Below are 25,763 nucleotides of genomic sequence, written 5' to 3'. Positions count from 1 at the left end.
ACAATCAGTCGCGCGTTGACGATCGCGCTGCGCTCTTGTTATTTAAATTGCCCTGACTGTAATGTAAGAAAACCGTAAAACTTCTGTGCGATATATGCTGTCTTTCTCGTTAAAACACGGCAAAGACAAGCGCTAAACAAAAGTGCTAGCAAGTGTCCATGAAAATATCTTAAATGTATAAGTATTAAAGCCAGTTGCTATTGCAATTATTGCATAATATATTGGATCGTAACAAACTGCCAAATATACTAACGGAAAAAGGGTAGCTGTGCACGCAGTTCAGTCAAGTATTGTGTAAGATTAATGCGAAAATGTACAAAGCCCTTCTGTAGTGAATGCCACTTGGTACGTTAGGGCATTAACCCCGCGATTGGCACGTGTTGAGCTGTATAAAATGTGCATGGGAATGTTCACATGAATGGGATGAACAAAACAAACTCAGCAAATGTTTTCAGACCATTTTTTAAACATATTTATTAGCAAGCACAGTTTTCTTAACGTTAGTATAGTGGTCTGTTGCAATGTGTGTCGTGAAAAAAAGAAAAGTAAGTAGCTTGTCAAAATAACTTTGCTTTCAGTTTTTATTAAAACCAGACACACTTCATAGTTTCCAGGCTTTATTTACTGTCGAAAATTACTTTATCACGTTAAAATTTCTGTAACAGATTGAAGCCGTCAAACACATTTAAAGTAGGTCATGGCTTGAAGTGATTTTTTTCCCCGCAGAATCCATAGAGTGGATTGCGCATGTGCTTGTTTCTAAGAATGTTACGCTGGATTTGATAGGCCCGAGGTAAATGTCAATCAAATGAGGCGAGGCTCGACGTGGCTTGGAGAGATCATACGCCGTAAAGGCTGAATTGGGGAGGTACGCGGTGCACGGAAGCGAGCTAAGAGAGCCGTTGTTGTCGAGCCAGACAGCACGGATCTACAAGCCGCAGGCTCGGGGTAGGTTACTCCCGAGAGCCGCGATAGAGCTCACATAGTTGGCGTGCGTGTAGATGCTGCAGACAAACGGACGGCTGCACAAGTGAGACAATGACCGCGCAAACAGTGCCTTGGGCACTGCTCTGCCTCGCCGCCCTGGCTGCAGTGACGTCCGCTCAAGAAGGAGGTGGGTGCCGCTTCATTCAGTTTGATGATAGATGACTATAGTTAAAATATAGTTTAATAAGTTATTGTATCAAAGTCGGAAAATGCATTGGTTTGCCTTACTTCGATCATTAAAACGTCTCATTGTTAGGTCGTGTTACTTCTCGACATTGTTTGTTGTTGAACGACGAATTTTATTTATGGTAAATACAATAACCTTTATTACTGACTTGTATATTAGCTATAAGCACACCAAAGCAATGTTTGTTTAAACAAATGAATGTGTATAAAGTCTTTTTCATATGAGGCTTTTTAATAATATCATAAATTAAAGCACATATTTTCATTAAATAAAAATGGCATTTGCTTATTTCCAAGAGACAGTGTCTTTGAGGACACCAAAGCATGTATTACACCATTTTATAAGTAGATTGATCGAGTCTATGCAGTCTTTATTATTGCTCTGTTTACCCTAAGCAATTAATTTTGAAATAACTATGGATCAAATGTTTATTATTTTAATCGTGCGCAAACATAGAAATCATTTGTTGAACAATCAAACTGTACTATATCGGTCAGACGTTTGAATGTTATTTATACCTAGCATAACATAACATAGATATAGTTAGACCTTAACATATACAGCCTATCATCGTATACAAATTATTTCTTCATAAATCATGAATATAATTATACATACATAAACAAAGAATAGTATAAGATTCCACTACAATTGATGGCAATAAGTAGCTTCCAAATGTAGATAATGTCACAAACAACAACAGGGAAGGAAATGCATCTATTTATTGTGGAACATTGATAACATTGTGTCTTCGTTTAGATGCCTTAATTATATACAATGCTAGTTTATATGTTACAGTTGCTTTATATACAATGTTAGTTTATATGTAACAGCTGCTTATTGTTCACATTGAGCAGTTGAATAATTGTGTAAATACCGTTAGCCTATTTATATAATACGATGGGAGATCCTTCTCTTTCTTTAAGTCATTGCATACAATTATGATTACATACACACATGAAATGATATTCGTCCTCTTAATCATTCATATTGCACAGTTCACATTTTCCATGTTGTCTCGCCACACCTGAATATCTACCTTCCTCAATGTTTAATTTACGTGGGGATAGATACCTTGCATGTGTTTAACACAATCAAATAATCAATCATTTAAATATAGACTCCAGTTTACGATTATATGTTAGTCCGGTTGACGTGCTAATTGTCTGTATCCCTTAATCTAAATTGGGCAATGAAACATTAAACATTAATAATAGAGTCTCTAAACACATATGATCATTAAATCCAGTCTGCGGAAACATACATAACTCTAATGTCATTTGTAACCACGCCCCCACCCCGGTCTGGGGAATAGCGGGGACTTTGGCTTTCGGTCCAGCCAAGCCCGGGTAAAATCCCCGCCCTGCGGTGACGAACTGCTGGTCAAATCCCCGCCAAATGCCCCTGGACCCCAGGGACCCTTGGTAAGGCCCATTCCCCGCAATTTTTGGCGCGAAGACAAAACCACCGCATTCACCCGGCACTGCGGGGCCACTTGGAAGGTAAAAACACGGCCCATTTCCCCGACTATACCCCCGAATCTGGGAGGGGGGGGGGGGCGTGGTTACAACTGACTGGTGCATAACACTGCTTATTATCACACTTTCGTAACATCTGATAATACGCAAAACAAAAGTATTACCATAGCAAATTATGATCTTAATTCAATATTAAATAATGTGTATCTCTCTTTTAGTTATCAGAAGGACTCGCTCATGTTTTTGTAACATGCACTTTTTGGTACATGTGTATGATGAAATCAAGTGTGGCAAATCATTAGGAGTGTTAAAACTAAGGTAGTGATACTGACGGCTGGAATCCTCAAAGAAATGTTGATAAATGCTCATATGTTGTCTTTGAAGTCTCACGATTTTGAATAGCGCTAGAACTACGATTCAACAAAAGGTTTAAAACTTAAGTTAGAGACTTATTATTTGTTTATGCGTCCTTGCTGGCGAGAGATTTTGTTGTCTGTGTTCTATATTTTCGTAGACTTTACATGCGTGGGTTCGCACCCAACTGAAACAAGAATATTATTTTATACTTTAAATGTATTTTTTTCTGCAATTTCGGTATCAAACAGTAAAATGGTTATAATATAAGTGATTTAAAATACATGGCCGAGGACAAAAACGATGCCAAAAACATGAGCTAGTCCATTTAAAGGCAGCCTTTCAGTTTCACCATAAAAAAGCAATTTTACTAGTGGATATTTTGTTTCAAAAATGTTTGTCGATACTATCACAATATTAGTGTTTGCCATACATTGTCTTGGTGAGAAAAGTAGATCCAAAATTTTTACCATGCTAGAAATTCTTTTTTCCCACCTCAGATAAGTAGATCTAAACATTTAACCATGCTTGAAATGCTTATCTTGCCCACGGCCAAAGATAAAACAAGTACCCGTATGGAACTTCTGTTTAATGTTCATCACATTGTAATTACCTCCCTTGTTGAAGACTGTCGTCTTTAGCATCATAGAAACCTTGTATTGTGGCAATATTTAGAAGGCTTATTAATTATTTCTCGCTTCAAATGGCACCATAAAAAAGTTTTCACGCACCTTTCAAGAAATTATGCTGCACTCTACTCTGAACTATTTTAAGAACGATTTGACTATTAACATAATCTAAGTCACTGCGCGCATATTCATGACAACCACGAATTATTACATATCTATACGCATTTATTTTCTAAGCACACAAAAGTTCCAGCGAAAAAATACAATTTTACTGTATTTTGTTTGACTGAGGTGGGAGAAAAAGCATCTTCCATGGCCGAGAGTGTAAGATAGGTTCATCCCAAACCTCGCGCAGGGTGTTCTCGGTAAACCTCGTCTCCGCAAAAAAAAACCTACGCTCGGATTGGGATGGACATATCTTACACACTCGGCCATGGAAGATACTTATAATCTTCTTTTGGAAAGTATAAAAGCGTTTTACTTTCAACATACTTAAGATATCACAAAACCACACACGAGTATCTGACGTCACGTCATATGAAGACCTTAGGTCATTGTAATTGAATTTCGAACTTTGTATAGGGTCCAATGCATTTCATTGTTAGACCATGATATTTAATCTCACAATACTTTATTTATGATCGCGTTTTTTGAACAGTGGTGAATTTTATGATTGAGCAATGCCAAGTGGCCGCGATATAAATATTACTAGAAAGGATTTGGCTTTAGTTGGATAACGCTTTTGAGATAAATACTTATAAATGCTTTATGTTCCAACTGAAGTTGAACACCAAGAGGCTAATTTCCAAGACCAACATAGTAATGTAATTTAATTAGTTTCACTATATTTGTTTTTTTATTTTATTTTCCTATTCATAAAAGGATTTAAAGTAAAGCCAAAATCGTGTGGGTATAACTGGCATAAAGGTGAACACTTTTGCATTTTAGTACACACATTGGAGACAATTCAGTTGAGGAAAGATTGTAATTACATTTGATATTAAACAATATTGTAAAAGCTTATATTTCATTGAGATAAAAACAATAATATATTGCCCTAATTGGTAGTTTGTATAAGATAGCCACGGTTTGCATGTTTCCCACAGACGACAAAGGATGCCAATCGATCAAGGACGGGGGTTTCTACCTGCCGGACCCTAACAAACCCTGCTACAGATGTGTCTGTGAGGGCGGCAGGGCACAGTGCAGCAACATCAAGAAGGAATGCAATTACAAACTCCCGTGTCATCCAAGCGACTTTATTATTCCTTTCCAAGAGTGCTGTCCAATCTGTCGGAAGGACATTCAGAGACAGGAGGCCGGTGAGAATACATCGTCTGCTTCTGTCCGCCCTTGACAATTTAACAATATTTTTTTCTCTTTGGCGTTTTAATGTATTTTATCAAAAAGGCATCATTGTCACGATTACTGTTTTAGACGAGGGCTGTCAAAGCATAATTATGTTTTTCTGTTGCTCTAGATCGTCGGTCTCATACATGTGACGTCACAAAAGCAAGGTCACGTGTTGTCATGTGTGACGTCATGTGCATGAGTCTGCACGAGCGTAACACGCATCACACCTAGAGTAGCATACTAACAAACGATGTATTTTCTAGTTGCCCTCTCAAGATATATCCTCTAACCCTATAATGGGTTCAAGATTTATAATTCTTGTTCAAAATACAATCCGTTGTCATCTTTCCGAAGGTTCATTCATTTCCATTGAAAAGTGAAATGTAAATACTTGCTTAATATTTTATTTGAATAGGTGCTATTAGGGAAGAGACGGCCACAGATAAATGGTTATTGTTGTGTGCCCGACTAAACAAGGATTATCGTATATTTTTATTCTGAACTCTACATTTAGACATACAAGAGCTTTTTGCGGAATGAGCATGCCTTATTCCCGCAAATATATAGCTAACCTTGACGCAAGCAATATGCGTGGCATGTGAGCTATACGCGGGATGAGCTTTATGCGGTCTTACAGGGCATTTATAGGTGAGCCGGTCTTGCCGCTGCAAACCATTTATGACGGAGATGGCCTGCTATGTTATGGTACATGCATAACATGTTGTTTTACCTTTCAGTTCGAGGACAGAATCAATTTGAAGAATCTATGGTAATTATCTTTCAAATACCAAACTCATTCTTCGTCTAAAACAGATCCAATTGCAATTGACTTAATGAAGTTATGAAGTGTCAATGTTGAAGTTTATTATTATACTTGCCATTATTTTTCTTTTTTGTTTCAGCTATCGAACCAACAGGACATAGCTGTACGTCAAATTTATTATTTAAATTTTGTGTGTTTTATTCGAAGAAGTTAAGTTGTATTTCTTTTCTTACGTGTTTTTGACATGAATGTGCGATATTTCACATCGCGCTTTTTTAATGACTTATTTAACGGAGCGTATATATTTCAGGTAGCGGATGAGAAAGCAGGACCAGCTTACGCTGCGCAACCCATGGGCATGGGCATGGTATCGGTAAGTCTCACCAACTACGGTACTATGTCAAATTCTTAATGATTATATGATTATGCCAAATACTTAATGATTGCGGCAATTTCGTTGGCTGAAAATATAGATTGTATTCAAAAAAAGTTTTAATTTCAAGTAAGAATAGTAAATGTTTGAAGTAATAGTTTAAATGTATTATGTATAACCTTAATGGCTAATAAGCGCGGAGCGAGGAAAGCGCCCTATTTATTCATTAAGATTTTACCTCATCGGATCTAATTATCGTAGATAATGCCCTGTTCACAGCAGGCGGGGATATAAATTATAGCGTCATGTGTGATATATTGTAAGACTAAAATTGTTTAACGATTAAGTGTGGTACCCGTGGTAACCCAATAGGCAATTTCATTGCTTGAAATCTACGATATTATCTAATAATACTCCCATTATCGTGTTTCCTATTTTCAGGGCGTGCCGGGACCACGTGGACCCATCGGACCGCCCGGACAACCGGTAGGTTTTCCAAGGCATACACAATTATGTCGACATGTTGATGTTCAACTTGTATTTTCTTTTCGTCTTTATATGATTGATAGTTTACAAATGATAAACGTGGTATTTGCAATTTTTAGGGCCCTCAGGGATTCCCGGGACCACGCGGAGAGCCTGGAGACCAAGGACCGCCTGTAAATACATTATTATGCATTTTATATAGACAAAAAAACACACATTTGCTTGAAGATTTTTCAATCAATAGCTTTGTGGCCATAAAAAGCGCTAAAATGTCGCTCATATTTTATCTGTACCTAAACCATATGTTGTTTATTCTTCTTATCATTAAATTCAAATGACTTAAACATGATAATCCATCCCAATTAAAAAGAAGTTTGGTGTCAATCACTATTGTGTGTATCCAGACCCAAGTGTCGGATAATTTACGGAAACTAGGTGTAACGATTTTATAAAATCTCCGAAACTTAAGCTGGTATACATCTTTCAAAGATACTTTCTTCAGCTTCACCGTGTTTGGTGAAACTTTTGGCGCGGTTGCACAGACGTGTGTTGTAATTAACGTCAAAACATTCAGCCATGGATGGACGAAGAAATAGTTCCTGGTTTCTCACAGGAAAATTATTGAAGGACAAAGAAATCTTATAACTTGACGTTATTTGATTCGAGAAAACATCCTTAAAAATATTAATTAAAGGACGGAATTATATCTGATAGATATAAATTGTTATTTTGTGAAAATATAACAAATATAGTTTTAACTCCACAAATCGTGGCGATTAGCACTCCAACTATTTCGTACCCTTCTGAAGTAACGTTTTTTTGATATCTTAAAAGATTAAGTTCAATGTTGATGTTTTCATTTATTCAATTTAATTGAGTTAATATAAAATCAAGTGAGTTCGAATTGCAAATCCGATATGCTTTTCGTGTAAAATGTCCGAGTACAGACGAAATATACGCAAGAGAATTAATAAGAACATTTTTAAGCAGCTATAAATTATCCTTTCTCTGTCGATATCACTGATCAAGAGGTGACGTTTCTTTGTTGGAAATGCGATTTTGCTTGATAATCCTACAATTATATGTAAATGTACATGCAATGTAATATGTATATATATATTATACCTTACATAAATGTGACCCTTCTTTGTGTTTATAAAGTTGATCGGTCCGTATATCAATGCATTTTAATAAAATCCAGTTTTTATGACGTCAGCGGTCCATATTATGTTTTTGGCCGGTCCGGTCCTCGTCAAAAATATAATATGGACCGCTGATGTCATATAATATGGACCGCTGACGTCATAAAACTGGTAAGAAATATAACACACGATTTCGGGCCATATGGCATTATAAGGACCGGCCAGTAAGTCCCCGAAGGTAAATGGACCGAGGCGTTACATATACACCTTCGGGGGCTGACTGGCCGGTCCTTATAATGTCATATGACCCTCAGTGGTATGTAATATTTCTTAAGTAATATGTATCATATAAAGCAAGGATTGTAGCAAATGACAATGGTCAGCAAAAATAGTCGATGATATCCAGGTCCGGGGTAGGAAGAATTTTTTTTATGGATAATGTTTCCCTAAAATAATATAAGATTACTATGTACATGTTTTCTTCATGCTGAGATGTATGTTTAACTCTTTACCCGGCAGGGCTCAACAGGCCCGCGCGGTACCCCTGGCCCCATGGGACCTTCAGGCTTGGATGTAAGTCGATCTCATACCTTATCACTTACTGTTGATTTTTTCCCCTTGAAGTTACATTTTACGAGCGTTTTCTTAAAACCTCTGCATAATTTATATCTTAAATAAACCATACATTTAAAACATGAAAAGTATCTGATTATTTTTGCGTGAAATTTAAATAGTAACTTTATGTTCGTGTTTTAAAGGGTGGCATGTGTTCTTTGTCTCCAACACTGAAATGTATGTACAGGTTTAAGAGAGCTACTAACGTTTTCTCTGTCAGGGTGACGAGGGGCTGATGGGAGAGACCGGCCCACCCGGACCCACCGGAAACCCCGTGAGTGCATGCGCCACATGGGGAAAGGGGGTTATGCTGTGCTCATATTAATTATCATTTATACTTTGTTATATTGAAAATGATAGTTCTGACAATTACGTTCACACAACCAACGTCTCATGGACTATTATGTTAACCTATTTACGGCTAAAAATTATGTGTATAAAGACCCTTGTAAATTGTTCCTTATGTGTTTCAGAGAGTATGTTCTCGCAGTATAATGTATGTTTGCCTTTTATCCAGGGAGACTCCGGCCGCCCAGGGATCCCAGGACTTCCAGGACCGAAGGGACATCGGGTGAGGAAATAATTAATGTACAAGGTCCAAATAATAATTACATACATTCATACCAAAACTAATCTTTATATTCATATCTGGTCAATATAAAAGTTTGTATTGGATATTACACTTTCTAGTTGTTATAATAAAAATATTATCAAGCTACGAAATATAAATGATAAAGATTATTTAAGAAGAAACACTGCTTATGTTCGTGTTTTGTACTTCAGGGTATGCCCGGCCGCCAGGGAACACGGGGATTAGAGGGACGTTCCGGAGACAAGGGAGAGGCTGGCCCAGTAGGCGCTCCGGGCACTACAGGACCTATCGGACCAGCGGGCGCTCCCGGCGAGCGGGGAAGGGATGGCTCTCAGGGCGCCTCGGTAACACACAACTCATTTAAATTCAAATATGTTCGCAACAAGTCATACTGAAAGCATCTTATGAGAGTATAACATAGGCCATGTTTTGGTTAGCTTTCAGGATCACTAGTATGTGAAAGATTTAGATACATTTCCCGCTATCTTTGTAAACATTAAATATATATATTAAACACGTAAGTGTCATCTTAAACTTGTATTCAGTACATGTACAATGTGTAAACAGTGTCAGTGATCGCTCCCTGATTTGTGTGTTCAGGGATTGCCCGGTACGGACGGCAAAAGCGGAGAGCGTGGGCCACCGGGCAATATCGGACCACCCGGACCTCCAGGATTCCCGGGCGCTAATGGCGCCAAGGTTAGCAAACTCACTGCTTTTTATGAATTTAGGCAATGTTCGAAGAAATCTCAATAACTAGTTTGCAAAGTCTTAAATATATGCTAAATTGGCCACAAACAAAAACTTAACAACAAAATTATGATGCACGGGACACATATATAAGAAATAAGCTGGACATCAGTCGACTATATGGAATACACAATGAAGCCATAGCCAAATTTAAATATTCTGCTGTTACCATTGCACTATTTATTTGGAATATTAACTAATGTGTCAATATCGATGGGTAGTCTTATATAGATATTCGCGCTTTGAAACGCAAAATTATAGAACAAATGGTTACAGTGTACTTGAGCGTCAATCAAATAACTATCATTTATTAAACAAATACATGTAAAAAACGTAACCGTCAACTTATAGGGAGATGCAGGACAGAACGGACCACGTGGATTGATCGGTTTACCCGGCCCGGACGGCCAAAACGGAAGCCCCGGGCAGCCAGGAGAGCCAGGGCCCTCAGGAATGCCAGGTGTTGACGGGGATCCAGGCTCAAAGGGTGACCAGGGCAACGCAGGACAGAGCGGCGCAACGGGTTTCCCCGGACCACAGGGACCACCGGGACTCTCAGGGGCCGCTGGGGCGCCTGGACCCAAAGGAGAATCTGTGAGTTACGACTGCACAAGCCCATGAAATGTGTTATGAGAAACAATAAAAGAAGTACTATTTATCCTACTTATTTGATTTTTTCCCGTATGCTAAATAGCAAACCTTTAGATAGTGTAAACTCGTTTTATTTATATGCACCGAAAAATGCATTGTTACCCCTTAACATTATACAACTATGAATAATAGTTTTATACTGAAAAGCATTTATTAAGCAATTAACTTTTAAATTTAACAAATAAGTTTTACTGTATGTATCCGTTTGTAGGGCAAGGACGGACTTCCGGGCGCCACTGGGGAACCAGGCACGCGTGGGTCGCCAGGAAATACGGGCGACAGGGGCCTTCCCGGTCTTGCCGGCTCTCCAGGAAACAGGGTACGCGCTCAGTTGTAGACATATAACTCATCAAATAATAATTCTTATAACCTGTAACTTAAAAGTATTTATTAATTGTTTAAACCCAACCTTTTTGTTTGAAAAATAATAACAAAGCACAATATATTCATACTATTGGCACTATAGTATTAAGATAATAAAATTCATTATTTTAGTGTTGTTGTTTTTTGGTTTAGGGCCCAGTTGGAGCACAAGGAACTCCCGGACCTTCAGGAAACCAGGGAGAACCGGTAGGTGGCGTTTCGACGTTCAATGTGAAATTTGTTTAGAGTGCTTTATTGTTTAGAGTGTTTTAGTAATTCATTTACTTAAACGAATGCTTCATTCAACAATTCAGCTTCTTTTACGTTATAGTCACTTTTATTCGAAGTGAAGTCCCGTTTATTTAAATTTTATTGTTGTTGTTTTTTCAATGTAAGGGTAGTGGTTGAATACCTCTGCTTAACCACAATGTTTCATCACAAAGGGAGCACCAGGTATGCAAGGCGTGCCAGGGGCATCGGGACCCCCGGGCATCCCCGGCCATGACGGAGAACGCGGACCTGACGGCGAGAGGGGCGAGCAGGGTGCACCGGTATAACTATAGTGGTTAACACATCGGCACACAATGAAATAGTTGAACATAGATAAACTAGTTGATTAATATAAAATCAGTTGACTCATATTCAGTAAACACCAATCAAGAAATAGTTTACAATTTAGTTTAATTGGGATTTCTATATAGTGTGATGTTTTGATGACAAGTGCAAACAAAATGATGGCTAAAATGTACTTGTGTCTTACAGGGCCAACAAGGCTCGATGGGACCAGTAGGACCGACCGGACCCAGGGTATGTCTACCTCACACGCGGCCTATATCAGCACACAGTCGAAACCATCTTAGATTTTGATTGACATTTTACAATAACTAGCTTACACAGAATTTTCGTATGGGATTTTATACTGTATGCATATAGTAAGATATGTCAAGTAAAAACTCAAACATACAGCATATACGTAACCTGTTATTTCAAAGTGCATGAACTATTACGTTTATATATATTGTGCGAGGCATTTAAACTAAAATGCAATTTTCCTATTCCAGGGTATCTCTGGCCCTTCCGGAAACGACGGCCGCCCGGGACCTACCGGTTCTCCGGTATGCACTTCCTGTATCTCCTAAGTATCCAGACGGATAATAATATGTTTAGTATACGACTTTGTTTTTCAAATGGAGTGTTCGTTTAAAAAATAAAACAACAATGGATTTCAAAATATTGTGCAAAGTTAGGGTTTCTTAAACTATTCGTTCAATGAATTACATGACAATGACGCAAAAAGGTCGTCTGCTCGTTATTATTTAATATTATACGTATTTAACTGACGGTTTTGTCTGAAAACCCACAGGGGCCGGCAGGCGAGAGTGGGAAGGACGGTGAGCAGGGGACGCAGGGACCGCCAGGTATGCCGGGGTCATCCGGAATGCCAGGACCCAAAGGAGACCAGGTACGTGGGCACATTCGCTATACTATGGGCACTGTAGAGATGTTTTTTGTAGTTATGCTTTTGTAGCTTTTTCCCTTTCACGATTTTTTTTATTATTTGACTTCATGGATTTGATTTTTTTTCTTTCTCACATTTAATAACCGAATAATTTGTTGTAAACAAATGTATGATTCGTCACATAATTTAGTTGAAATTAATTCTTGGACGTGTTGAATTTTACAAAAACATTCATTGGCTTACATGCTAGAATAATTTCGAGGATTAAAACTATAAAGCATTTGCCTATTGATCACAGTATTATCGAACTTGAATTTGTTGCGTCATGTTAGGGATCAGACGGGCGATCAGGTGAGAGCGGACCCCCAGGGCCACAGGGACGAAGAGGCGAGAGAGGAATCCAGGGCGAGCAAGGAATAATCGGACAACCGGGAACAGGCGTGAGCTTTTTTTACCCATGTTGAAGTGATGATTTAGAGTGTAAATAGATAACAGCTTTTGTTTGTATCTCACACACCATATGCTCTTAATGATTATATTTGATTGTGTGTGTTTTTATCACTTGCTGTTCTCTGTCTACAGGGACCGAGCGGCGAGGTCGGGGAGCCGGGCAGACAAGGAGAACAGGGTATTGCTGTAAGTGACCAATAATGACTCAAATGAACAGAATCGATGCTGCGAGTCAGCCTAATATCCACTTCTTATTTCGCAACCTTTATAAGGCAAATAAAATCTCGGGTATTCGTATACGGATGAACATTGCTACTTTGTACCCTGTTTCAAAGGAATTTACATATAATGATCCACAGGGGTATAACATTCATTTTAGAAGACCATATGCAACCTATTTGACTAATGAGTCGTAAAGATTTCAAAGTAAATCCTTTTTACAGGCTCAATCGCTTATAAATAAATTAATAATTGATAAATCTATATTAATTAAGCTGCACGATAACGTATGAATGTTACAGGGGCCCTTAGGACCGCCTGGTGTGCCTGGTGAGAGCGGAAGAGCCGGGGAGCCCGGAGAGACGGGGCCGTCAGGAGAGCCTGGCGCGCCGGGGGAACGGGTAAACTAAAATTCTGAAATGTATACCCCCCACAAACGACTGTGCATTGTAAGAGATAACTTAAGGTACAATACAACGGAGAATAAGAAAAATAAAATGTACTTTATGTGTTATTTAGTATCGCACTGAAATCCTGGATTATAGTTGTACATTCAATATTTCGCCTTTTGGTTAACAATAATGGATAATGTAAATGTCTGCGTTTACAAATTTGTGTATATGGTGCAAACAGTTTATTTACACGATTTGAATATACGTGTCTATACAGGGTAACTCAGGTTTTCCGGGCGAGCCAGGATCCCCTGGACAGAGGGGCGCCTCGGGTGAGCGGGGACCGCAGGGTGTGCCTGGGGAATCGGGACCAGAGGTAAACTGCTAGCTAATGATAATACTCTTACAACTTTTATGGAATATTCTTCATTTTATCAAGCACATTTTTAAGTCGCCTGTGTAGCATGACAGACATATATAGAGGGATATGTTGTCAATCGTAGTCATACTCTCATTTCCACTCTCTACGTTTTGCAATGGTTATCCAATCCTTCCAAACTTGGTCAAACAGTTTATAGACATAGTGTCTCGTCCGAGTTCGATCAACAGCCAGATCGCAATATTAGATTAGAGAGAAATGTAGTGCTATATAAGATGGAGCTTTGACCGATAAGCCCCGAAACTACGATAATTGCCCGAGGGTATTTTTCTCTTTTCCGGGTAATGATCATTAAGAGCCACAGCTTAATCCTGTATGGGTTGGTACCATTCTTACACATTTTTCAAACATTATGAATAGATTTTAGAGCCAGAAAGATTTAAAACAAAATGAACGACAACTTTTCATTGAAGTTAAAACTGGTAAGTCTGTTGCAGTAAACATCCCGAAAATTCAATGAAAGCTACCTTCCTATTTTAAGGCCTTGGCTGAATTGCGTTAGCAACTATTTTGGAAATTGTGGACGTCAAAGACAATATTTTAGCATACATCAACATTTGTCTAAAGGGTTCAAGCTGTCAGTATCTCAGTTTTAACACTCCTAGAAAATGATGTCTTGAAACACTTTATTTCGTATCTATAAAAAAACGTTATTGCACTTGTTTTACCAACCAGGAGCGAGTCCAATTAAGTTGAGCAGCAGGAAAACAAGTAATCAACAACTAAAAGAACACCTTATTGAAAGAAACATGATCTATAAATGGATAGTAAATACCACAAACAAACGTTAAACAACAAACGCAATATCGTGCTTGACAGATAAGTAATTGAGTGGTTAAAGAACACTAATATAAGAATCGCTATGAGCGCCTTTACGGCAGTTACATCCCTCCAGGGGAGAAGGGAGGGGGCACATATGAGCGCCTTTACGGCAGTTACATCCCTCCAGGGGAGAAGGGAGGGGCACAATTAAAAACATATATTTAAATTCTGATGTATCTGTGATTTCTATAGAAAAGAATCGGGTGAATATAAGCCTCCTCGTTTGAAGATATTCTAAGTTGTGTTATTATTGTTTTGTTAGGGACCGGACGGGCCTCCTGGGCCACGCGGTGAGCCAGGTACTCAGGGACTCTCTGTAAGTATACTTACGCTAACTTATTTAAATCAATTTTCACTTTCTATAAACGGGTTTCTGCCTATTATTTCTTGTCTCTGTAGGTCAATGTTCCATTTATTATTAATTCTTCCTCATTACGGACTCATTTCTTTATAATATTAAGTGCGTAATCTGATGACGGTCGTATTGTCTTGTTTTTAGGGATTACCCGGCGAGCCGGGACCACCGGGAAGTGTAGGACTCAAAGGAAACCGAGTACGTCATACTTGCATGTATCCTAGTTCTTATAAGTGTACGTTGTCTGATGAATCGGTGAATACAATTGATAACATTTGATGCGAACTTAGTCTTAAGCTATGCAATGGTGGCAAGTTGCGATCAGTTTAATTTCGACAAATATGAAACATTAAAATGTAAAATAATAGCAAACGTCTACTTCATATGTGTTTGTCCATATGTATGTTTGATTAAGCCGTTTTTATCGATAACGATTTAGATGCCCGTTTGTTTGCATGCATCGTTATACACATTACGTCCTTTGTTTAACACATTACGGAAAGCACAATGGGGTAGCTTTTTTGTTCATTGACATCATAATCATGTAGTGAACGTTATTGAGTGGATGAATGGCTTTTTCCGTGAACAGGGTTCGCCAGGCAGTCGCGGAAACGACGGAGTACCGGGTGAGTCCGGCGTCATGGGCCCGGTTGGACCCCCGGGGCAAACGGGGCCTCAGTCCTTCATCAAACCGGAAAAGGGCGACCGCGGTGTTTCCGGGGAGCCGGGTTCTCCAGGTGTTCCTGGCGAGGGCGGCGTCATGGGTTTCGCTGGAGAAACGGGATCGGTCGGTGCACCTGGGCCCTCGGTAAGATTCCGCCTGTTGAATAGGGGTAAAAAACTGATTGGTCGTACAGCTGATCGAGGCGTTCTTTAGTTATGTTTAGTACATCATCTTCCGTATTTGTGCTGAAACCAAAAATTCGTTTAAACTTTGCAACGAGTACATATTCTACACTTTGTCTACCGATATGTACAACTGTTTTGTTTCCATAGGGTCCGCCAGGTGAGCCAGGAGCTCCCGGAGAGACGGGCGTGCCGGGAATGAGAGTAAGTAAACACATCACCATCGTAACATGTCTTTATTGTATACGTTTATAATTATGTATTATCTAGCAATTACATTTTACAAAAATACATGTGAAGAAGTTTCAGATTTATTATATAATGATTTTTTTCGTTGCTCAGGGAGACCGCGGTAATCCAGGCTATACAGGTGAACAAGGAATTCGCGGAGAACCGGTAAGAAGACAAACAATACACGGTCAATCAATACACCGTGATACGTTCAATCAGCCAGTACATTTTTTAAAGCAACAAATTCATGCTCATTCGTTAAAACAGCCAATACAGCTAGTTTGGTCAGTCAGCCTGTGAGTATGTGAGCCATTTGTCTTATCGACAGGCATTAGACCACGGCTTTCTAGTGGTTTATTAGCCAATTAATTGTACCAAAACCTCAGTTGATAAAAATAAATAAAGATCTTCATGAATCGCTACTGGATTATCGTCGTTGTCTACCATTGGTTTGTTATTCATATGCTTCATGATCACTGATGCTTTTCGCTGTGGTTTTTCCGTGTAGGGCCTGCCAGGCGGGGAGGGACGCAAGGGAGGACGCGGCGATCAGGGGCAGGTGGGGCTGACGGGAACCCCGGGATCCCCAGGACGCCAGGGACCAACCGGTGTGGACGGCGAACCCGGGTCTGTGGGATCCCCAGGGGCAACGGGCTCTCCAGGACCTATTGTAAGAATATACTCATAAGCTGTATACAATTCATTCATATTGATTTTGCTATATGTGCATATTGCTATGGGGATTTACATGACATTCGACTTTATACATACCGTTTATGGTAATTATAATGAACGCTGCTTGGTCGTATGCGTACGTACGAGGAACCTTAACTACATGACATTGTAGAATTGTTGCCTTTAGTAAAAGCCGATTTTTGACGGTGTTGAAAACATGTTGGATATAAACAGGGCTCACGAGGAGAAGTCGGACCGCCAGGCCCGCCTGGAAAGGACGGAGCACCGGGGCTGAATGGCCAGGACGGACAGACGGGCGACAGAGGAAATACCGGACCACAGGTATACATTCTAAACAAATTCCGTGGAAACGCTCATTCTTTACGCTGACTTTACGACAGTCGGCATTTTTTTTTATAAGCCAATATATATTATTTTAATTTTGGACCACCTGTAATTATTTTGGTTTTAAGATTTATAGCTGTTATAAGTTATGTTAACTGCTATAGTGTATACATAAACAAAAGAAATATGACATTTACGGTTATACAAGTACTAACAGAAATAACGTCCAAATTGAAGTCAGAATATTTATGCAAATGTTCTTGTACGACACATCAAAAGGAGGCAATATGATTCTTATAATCATAAGTAATGCATGCTACTTAGGTTAGTAGTCCATTTTCAACTGATGAACTCTCTGAGTGTTTCTTGTTCTGTTGCAAAGGACTTATAAGCTTTTTTTAAAAATAAACAATAGCAGTTTTTTTGAGGTTCTAAACAAATCTTTTGTGGCATATATAAGTTGTAATGAAGTTTGAACTTTATCAAAGCGCACGCACTTATCTACTACGGTCGCTTGTTATAGACAGTGTCGAGTGTGAATGTATATTTCATGATATTTTGACTGAAATTTTTCCACACGATACAGTAGGAATGTTGCAGAGCAATATATCAAGTATGCATTTTTTTCTAAGTGTGTCCTTTTGGTTTTCTCCAGGGACTGACGGGCCCACCAGGTGTGCCAGGGCCGCAAGGAGAACGCGGAATGACAGGATTCCCTGGCCTCCAGGGCGCCCAAGGACCATCAGGACCATCAGGAGAACCGGTAAGGCATGCCACATAAAGATGACACACCTACGTGTTATGTTAGCTTGTCCATAATAAGTGTGTACACTTATCCTAAGGGCTGGGACCTATACATGAAAGACAAGTTGTAGTATTATAACATATGTTTTAGTACAGGGATCCTCAGATCTACTTTTTGACATGACATGTGCGCCGTGGTATACAAACTGGGACGTATGAAAGTATGCGGTTTAAAATAATAGTATTGCGATTTGAAATATCAATACATTTAAATATGATAATTAGATTGCGACGTTAATGTGGATTTGAATGCAAACCGAGGAATCTTTAGTCGCCCGGCAACATCTTAAACCATTTAAATTTCGGTTCTGAGGGAGCGGCGAGAGACAACAGTTATTTTCACAATATGGTTTAGACAATCACTTACCTGGCTTTTAACTTTAAAACAGTCCAATTTGAAAATCAAGCAACTGGCTGCTGTAGAACAATCCAAGACACAATTATAATCACATGGAAATATAACGTTGACCAATGAAGCGTTTGTAAAAATTGAATAGAAATACATTTCTAGGAATTCGGCTACAAACAACCTGCTACAGACTCCACAGGCAATGATCTTTTCCAATATTTACACCGGAAACTAGGCTAAGCTTATTGTGTTAAAAATCGTCATTTCGCATTACATGTTCTTAGTTATCTACAGGCATTTACCGACTACGGGCTGGGGCGACTCAAAATTTTTAATTTGAGTGTAATTGCCTGTGAATAGAATTTGTAAAAAAGTAAAATTCCGTTTGTCGTGCCTAGACCCTTTCAGCGCTTTTATTATGTTCTACCGGTAGAACGCTGCATTATCTCTGTATGTGTAGGGAATGCCGGGCGAGGAGGGCCGGAACGGTGCAGACGGCAAGCCAGGACTCCCAGGTGCTCCAGGACCAATGGGGCTAACCGGATTTGAGGGAGAACAGGGACCACCAGTGAGTGCAAAATCACTCGTTTAAGATAGTCTTAGTGTCGTTGTAATCTTTAAGGATGCTTTGTATAAGTATCTATATCAATGGATACTTACCATCTAGATCGAATGACTAAAATGTTTTGTCAAATGACAATAGCTGTATTGCAAATATGTTTACAACTACATATGCATAAAAAAATAGATCATTCATTGAATAATTTAGTTTTTGTCTTTGAATGAAACTATCAAAGTAACATTTTTTTACACAATTCTCAAATTGAATGTTTTATATTATGTTTACAGGGACCAGCGGGTCAGGACGGCGGACCAGGCGCTCCTGGGCGGCCTGGAGAAAAAGGCGACAGCGGGTCCGTTGGACAGCCAGGCCTCCAGGGTCAACCCGGACCACAAGGACCCCCCGGTGCAAGTGGCATGGCCGGGGCACAGGGCGAGCGCGGGGAACGAGTATGTTGGGATGTTTGTCATACAATCAATTCAGCCATAATCAGTAAATGATAAGAATATTATATGTTGTTATTAAATGATATAGAGCTACATACATTTGTAGTCTGATTAATTGAAAGCCATCTACTCGAAAACCTGGCTTGAGCGACTATTCGATTAACAGGAACTAGTTAACTATTATTTTTTTGAAAAATATTTAATATTCCTTATTTTCAAAATTATGTCATGCGTTTGAGATTAGTATGTGTTTGCACCGCCAACCCCAACACCCGAAATGTTGTCACGGGGTCGTTGCAATCGTACATGACTTATGTGGTGTGTTGTTGTGTTCCAGGGTGAGCGGGGAGGTTCCGGTCCCATGGGCGCTCCAGGAAACCAGGGTCCACAGGTTAAAACGGCATTCTTTTTTAACAGCCTGGAGACGTATCTTCGTAGTTATAGAATAAGGCGTAGTTATAGAATCAGGCGGAGTTTATTGAATCATATTGAAATATCAAAAATATATTAAATTCGAACAACTATGTTGTATAATGGTGTAGGCGAGATATGTAACATCATTATGCTTAAGGGTCCGCAATTCCTTTCAATTTTAGTTTGATGTACACTATCTAAAAAAAATACATCCTTTACAACATGTTTTAGTGTAATTAGCAGAAAGTTACTTTTTTAAGAATTGTTTTTAACCGTTGTCTACACTTTCTCACAGTGGAACCAGTTAAATGGTAAAACATTTGTCTCTGAATAACTGCTGATTGAGAACTGTTGAAGATCACTTTAACTTTCAGGGTGCCCCTGGCTCTAATGGCGAGAAAGGTGATGCTGGACGGCAGGGGGGAAAGGGCGACAAGGGTTGGCCTGGTATGCCCGGTCTTCAAGGACCACCAGGACCGCCTGTGAGTAGCCGTCAACTGACTAACGCGTGCATGATTTTAGGGTCCTTAAGATAATGTACAGATACATTTTTCTTCGCTTTTGAATGATATTACATAGCTCCTGAAATTGCCTATACATGGTATATTCATGCACACTTATATGTTTAAAAGTTGTAGCACATATATATTTCACACGATTTACTACAGTGAAGCATCATATGCACGTTGTTTCCTTGTAATGTAAATAAAAAAAATTGCTATAAATATATTGAGGCTCTAAATGACGTGTTTGAAAGCATGTACATGTTTGTTAATTAACACGAACAATTGATTGCATGAATATTGAAACGGTATGTTTCAGGGCCCCTCAGGGGAGTCAGGCCGGCAAGGACCTCAGGGACCACCTGGACCACAGGTAGTTACGCAGTCAAATGTGTTTTATTTAGGAAATCATTATAGGTGTAAGAGAGCAGGGTTTGCAGGTATAATATAATAAATTCTAAGGGATCTAATGTATTTTGTTAAAGCATACTCGATACGATAATTTCATTGGTACAATACATGTGGACATTGTTTTAACAAATGTGCGAATGTCTTTTTCGTTTTTTGGTGTTGTTTTTTTGCAAATATTTTTACGTGACGCCCGTGTTCCTATTGCAGGGCCAGGCCGGCTCCCGAGGCTCAAACGGCAAGGACGGACCGCAGGGACCAGTTGGATCCCCAGGACTCAGTGTTAGTACACAGCAACTCGCTTCAGTGTCTTATTTTGTGAGGTTTAAACAGATGAAAGTGCGTTTTAAATGTATTTTTAGCCATATGAGTTTTTGTTTAACACTGTTGTAGTTAATTGTATAGTTAAAATACAATGTTTGCTCACTTTCAGGGACCACGCGGTCCACAAGGTAACGACGGCCCACAAGGTCAATCCGGCCCAGCAGGACCACCAGGACCACCAGGCCCACCTGTATGTATTCATGAAAAACCAAGGATAATATAACCTTTTGTTTTTGTGAAGAATTCTTAGTAAAAAGTGTGACAATGGATTTTAAGAACAAAAGTTGGTTAATCTGGGAACAAGTGTTTTAACATTTAACCCTTTCTACCTTATCGTATATTGTAAGTTTATTATATATCACGTATCCACCATGCCTGCTTTCTGTATCAGTTCTATTCGGTGCTTCAGGCATACGCGCCTCAGTACCAACAGGCCGCATACGCTAACAACTACAAGGGACCCGCCGACTGGGAGTCTGGTTATCAGGTATGTATGTCACTTCGACTCCACCCAGCCGTTCAGATGTTGCGGTTACATTTTCTCTCCTTGAAACGTCTCTAATTGCGTCGTTGTAAGGGCTACTTCCTGTTAATGTTATATATCTATTTTAAAGAAATCGCAATGGTAATTAAGATTTCATTTCATTGGAATATAGTTATTTCATCACTCACCTTTCTATCACATTTAATTGGAATATACATTAGATATTGCTTCGCCCACTTTTCTATCACTGCTTAACCTTTGTAAAAATTGCAGTATGACCAACCACAGGCTGACATGGCCCCGGAACCGGTAAGTTGTTTTTTTTTAAACCGTGTTTCAAATCAGCTTAACCAATACGCCTACATATTCTTATACTCTTGAAATACTTGTCAATGCTGACATAGCATATTCCGGTTTATTGCATAGCCATGGTAACGACGGCGTGTGTTTTGCAGGACGAGGATGTACTCGTGAACCTGAACTTCATTCTGAACGCCATCGATTCTATGAGGCGGCCGCTAGGCACCAAGGCGGCACCAGGACGCTCGTGTGAACATATCCGCCGCACTAGCACTCTGGCGCTCAAAGACCACGGTAAAACTATAGTTACACGGGGCTCATGTACCATATCATTCGGAACTCCTCGGCCATTTTTTCAAAAACAACCTCGGATGTATATGGACGGTTTACATACTTAAAAAGTGGTACGTTTAAGTCCGCTGCAAATAGATCGCGTAGTAATCTTATTTAGTAGTTAAAATTTTTGACTTAACTCTTGGGAATCGTAATTATGTTTGCAATAATACACTTCACTGGCAATCAATTTAAACTGAGAGCAATAAATACATCTCTTAAACACTACATTTAATTAATGCTTTTATTCAAAAAAATACGGACTACTTCAACAGATGTACCGGCATACATCCGAGGTTGTTTTTGTAAAAATGACCGAGGAGCTCCGAATGGTACCATATACACCGCCCAAAGCTATGCTCATTTGGCCTAATGTATTCATTGTTCGATTTATAGCATTACAAGTGTTCAAATTTTTTATTTAAAACATTATACTTATTTTACAGGTGAGTTCTACATTGACCCCAGTGACGGCAGTTTTGATCCAATCAAAGTTAATTGTATTTTCCACGAGAGATACGCTGAAACGTGCATCTCGAGCCAAACACAGGTACATGTTTAGTTATACCATCTTATGACCTTAGGCCCGTATTGACCCGTATTACCGTAATTGCACAATATTGCCCTATAGGGTTGGGGGGGGGGGGGGTTATTGAGGAAGACGGAAGGTTGGTTTGGCAGTCTGCTGCTTAAAGGTGACACTTACTAAAGTAATCTACAATAAACGACGGATTGTTATGAAACTTGCTTACCTTACCTATCATATTATCTGTAAACAAAAGCAAAATCGTTCAATAGTTATGTCCCTTTAATACATGTAGGCGTTGATGAGGCCAACTACTTTCGCAATATATGCTGAAGCTTGGTTCTCATGATCACCATCGAGTGTACAAATGTCGGACTCGTGAAACATGCCCAGACACGACTGTTTACGTTCATAATTTACGAGGGCGGTTAACATTAAATCACGTTACAAACACGTCATCACAGTATTTATCATATTTTATTGAAATAAAACCCCATGTGATGTCGTTTATGCTTTATTGGTAATTTGATTGAACCGGCACACATTCGCCTTGTTCCGTTTGGGGTAAATGTTTAAATATATGTTGTTTATGCTGCTAGTATTCACTTTGCTTCGACGATTTATTTTAGTTCGGAGATTACCAAAAGTTCAAGGGGCGAACGACGGCAGTTTGGATGTCGGAGCACGCTACCGGAAAAGAGGTACTGGGACAGCATTTTGATAATGATAATTACATCTTTACTGAAACTAGGGGATAGGTTATTTTCAGCAGTCTTTTTGGCGTCGTAAATGAAACCTATTTTGTTGAGCATGCTGTTTGTCTGATAAACCAAGAACTCTGAAGTCACAAAACTCATTGTACATAAACATTGTGTTTTGTGTAGCTGAAGTACACTATGCCGTCGAGACAGTTGGCTAAGCTACAGCTGGATAATGACATTGCCACTCAGACGTTCACGTTCCGCTGCCAGAATACCTTGATTGCCGGCGCCCAGATGATGGCTAACGACGAGAACGTTCAGTTTATCGATACCTCCTCACCCCGATACCTCAGCTCCACTTACATAGAAAAGATTGCGGACGACTGCTCGGTAACGATACTCACACACTTAACTACTTGACATGTCTGGCGTGACCATTATATATGTAACCTTCTAATCACGAGCTAAGTGGTCTATTGAGTGCGTCATTGTCATGGTTGACATTCTTCGGCTAATTGTCACTTTGTTTACTATACATGATAAATAACCTAATAGTTGTTAATTAGCAGCTTTTAACTTTATATGCACTATCGGCATCTACAGCAAGGCGTTAATTGCTGTTAACTGAGTAGCAAAGTAGTGGTTCTCAGCAATATGTTATCTTGCATTCGCAGATGGACACTAATAAGTGGGGTAAGGCCGTGTATAAGCTCACGACGAAGCGGCCGGCAGTTCTTCCGGTGACAGATATCCTTCTGTATCCCGTGGGTGATGAGAACCAGAAGGTGGAGCTGCAGGTCGGAGAGGTCTGCTTCCGGCACGACCTGTAACCAGCTAAACCAAGCCGCACTATACTGATTGTTGGCTTGTCGTAAATGCTTTGTGTAATATACGAAACATCTAAAGTCACGGAATATTGACTTGTTCCACAAAAAGAAGGAACATCACTAGAAACTATCAGTACTGAAGGCCGTCAATCTAAAATGGTGTTATTGTAGTTGTTTGAAATATCGAATAGTTGTAAATAACCTACTTAATGTTAATTCAGCATAAGACGGCTTGTGACAATTTGTTTATTATGATAAAATGTTTCAAAGCAAATGTGGATAATGATAAGTGTGATCACGCAAGGGGAGAATCCAGGGACGCAGAGATATCAGTAAAAACGCCCATCGTTCATGTCCACCCACTCTCTCCGGGTGGGAAACACGCTTACACAATTGATCTCGATTAGGTAGATTTTCATGATGAGTGGTAGATGTTGTTATTTGGCCATATGTGACGAATTTTCAATCAGTAGCCATTTCAGTATAAATCATGGCAACTTTCCCTGTCTTGGCTATGTTTTGAAAATTCAAGCGCAGATACTGTGAGGACATCATTTTTGAACTTTATCATGGCAAACTAACCGGAGTAATTTCTTCTTTCTGAAGAATGGTAGATGCACTGATACTAAATAGTTTATGAGCCCATCTCTATCCGTCCATGTATATGTTTTGATCTGTGTTATTGATGACACGTGTTGTACGTGCGTAACTTATTCTTAAACGTCGTCTGTAACTCGGATAATCAATGAGGTGTGATCAGGGGCCGGGGCGGCGGGCGGCAAATAGGCCGTCGTTAAAAGACTCTAAGATGCGGCAGTGGATGCTAGTCTTGTTGCACGCGGCCATTTTTTTGCAAACAATATATATCATCTTACCTACTCGGCGTCTGGAAAACAAACAATACAAAACAGAAGCTCTTTTAGCAGAAAGTTGATGCCATTCAACACATGTTTTTGTAATTTATAGAGCTGTTTTTATTAACACTGGCAGCAATTTTTATGACTTGAAGTCTGGAACTGAAAGATAAGACGCCGGTGTTGTAACATGAGAACTATGTGTGTGACTCGGTGAGCCATGAAGCTCAGCGGACCGCCTCACGTGAGAGCATCTAGGCCGGGCATCCGGGTCGTGAGAGACAGCAGTTTTTGCCGAGCCTTCCCTCAGCTGCCACCTGCAAACCTGGCGTCGCTGATTTATTGCCGACTCGTGCATTACCCATGTATATGTTCATATGTTTACTATAATTTTCATTTCAATTTGTTTCACTGGCAAAGAACTTATTATGTTCTTTGTTGTGCGAACATGTGTTATCTAGCTTGTATAGTCGACTGCGCGAGAAGGCAGCCCTTCATGTCGGTGTTACATGCATGGTCATTGAAGTCATTCCCTCTATGAAGGCTTTACGCATGCGCGCCGCGAGGTCTCCACTTCCTGGTAGACACGCGAGTGTGCACGAGGAATTGAAGCACGATTTGGTCTTTCTGTGATGATAAGGTGCTTCCATATGTGATATTTTATGTTTCAGTATTCAAATACTTTTTTTTATATTTTGCTTTGCCAATGATATGTAATTATTCGTATATTATTTTTGTAAAAGTATACTTCTATCAATTGAACATGTACCATAAAGTACTCATTTTTAGTTTCATCCAAGATGATGGTTTGACTTAAGCTAAATATTTTTGTTTTCTCTTTTTGAAAATGCCTCATTCAAGGTTGTTTTTCTATGCTTTTTGTTTCTTTTGTTTTGTTGAAATGTGAATGAATGTGTGAACATGCGGAGTTTTTGTGTCAGCTGATATAAAAACAATAAACATATTATAAGA

The 25,763-nt window shown here is 39.4% G+C and overlaps 1 protein-coding gene across 1 annotated transcript; it reads left to right on the top strand.

The window, feature by feature from the left end:
* Positions 1 to 839: 839 nt before the first annotated feature.
* Positions 840 to 25,763, top strand: LOC128234331 (collagen alpha-1(I) chain-like). The gene is made up of 44 exons (XM_052948506.1): positions 840 to 1,114; positions 5,726 to 5,757; positions 5,891 to 5,914; positions 6,062 to 6,124; positions 6,566 to 6,610; positions 6,730 to 6,783; positions 8,272 to 8,325; positions 8,588 to 8,641; positions 8,885 to 8,938; positions 9,151 to 9,303; positions 9,560 to 9,658; positions 10,061 to 10,303; positions 10,572 to 10,679; positions 10,877 to 10,930; positions 11,167 to 11,274; positions 11,486 to 11,530; positions 11,785 to 11,838; positions 12,087 to 12,185; positions 12,515 to 12,622; positions 12,765 to 12,818; positions 13,154 to 13,252; positions 13,521 to 13,619; positions 14,767 to 14,820; positions 15,004 to 15,057; positions 15,449 to 15,667; positions 15,856 to 15,909; positions 16,048 to 16,101; positions 16,445 to 16,606; positions 16,846 to 16,953; positions 17,612 to 17,719; positions 18,570 to 18,677; positions 18,959 to 19,120; positions 19,455 to 19,508; positions 19,906 to 20,013; positions 20,354 to 20,407; positions 20,653 to 20,724; positions 20,876 to 20,956; positions 21,176 to 21,253; positions 21,524 to 21,559; positions 21,706 to 21,844; positions 22,330 to 22,433; positions 23,039 to 23,110; positions 23,294 to 23,500; positions 23,785 to 25,763. Exons 1-44 carry the CDS (start codon positions 1,039 to 1,041, stop codon positions 23,938 to 23,940), a joined length of 4,023 nt encoding a protein of 1,340 aa, XP_052804466.1. The 5' UTR covers positions 840 to 1,038; the 3' UTR covers positions 23,941 to 25,763.

This window comes from Mya arenaria, chromosome 5, assembly GCF_026914265.1.
Source record: "Mya arenaria isolate MELC-2E11 chromosome 5, ASM2691426v1".
Classification (NCBI taxonomy): domain Eukaryota; kingdom Metazoa; phylum Mollusca; class Bivalvia; order Myida; family Myidae; genus Mya; species Mya arenaria.
Note: the sequence above shows the minus strand (reverse complement) of the source record. Positions and strands in the feature narration are given on the sequence as shown.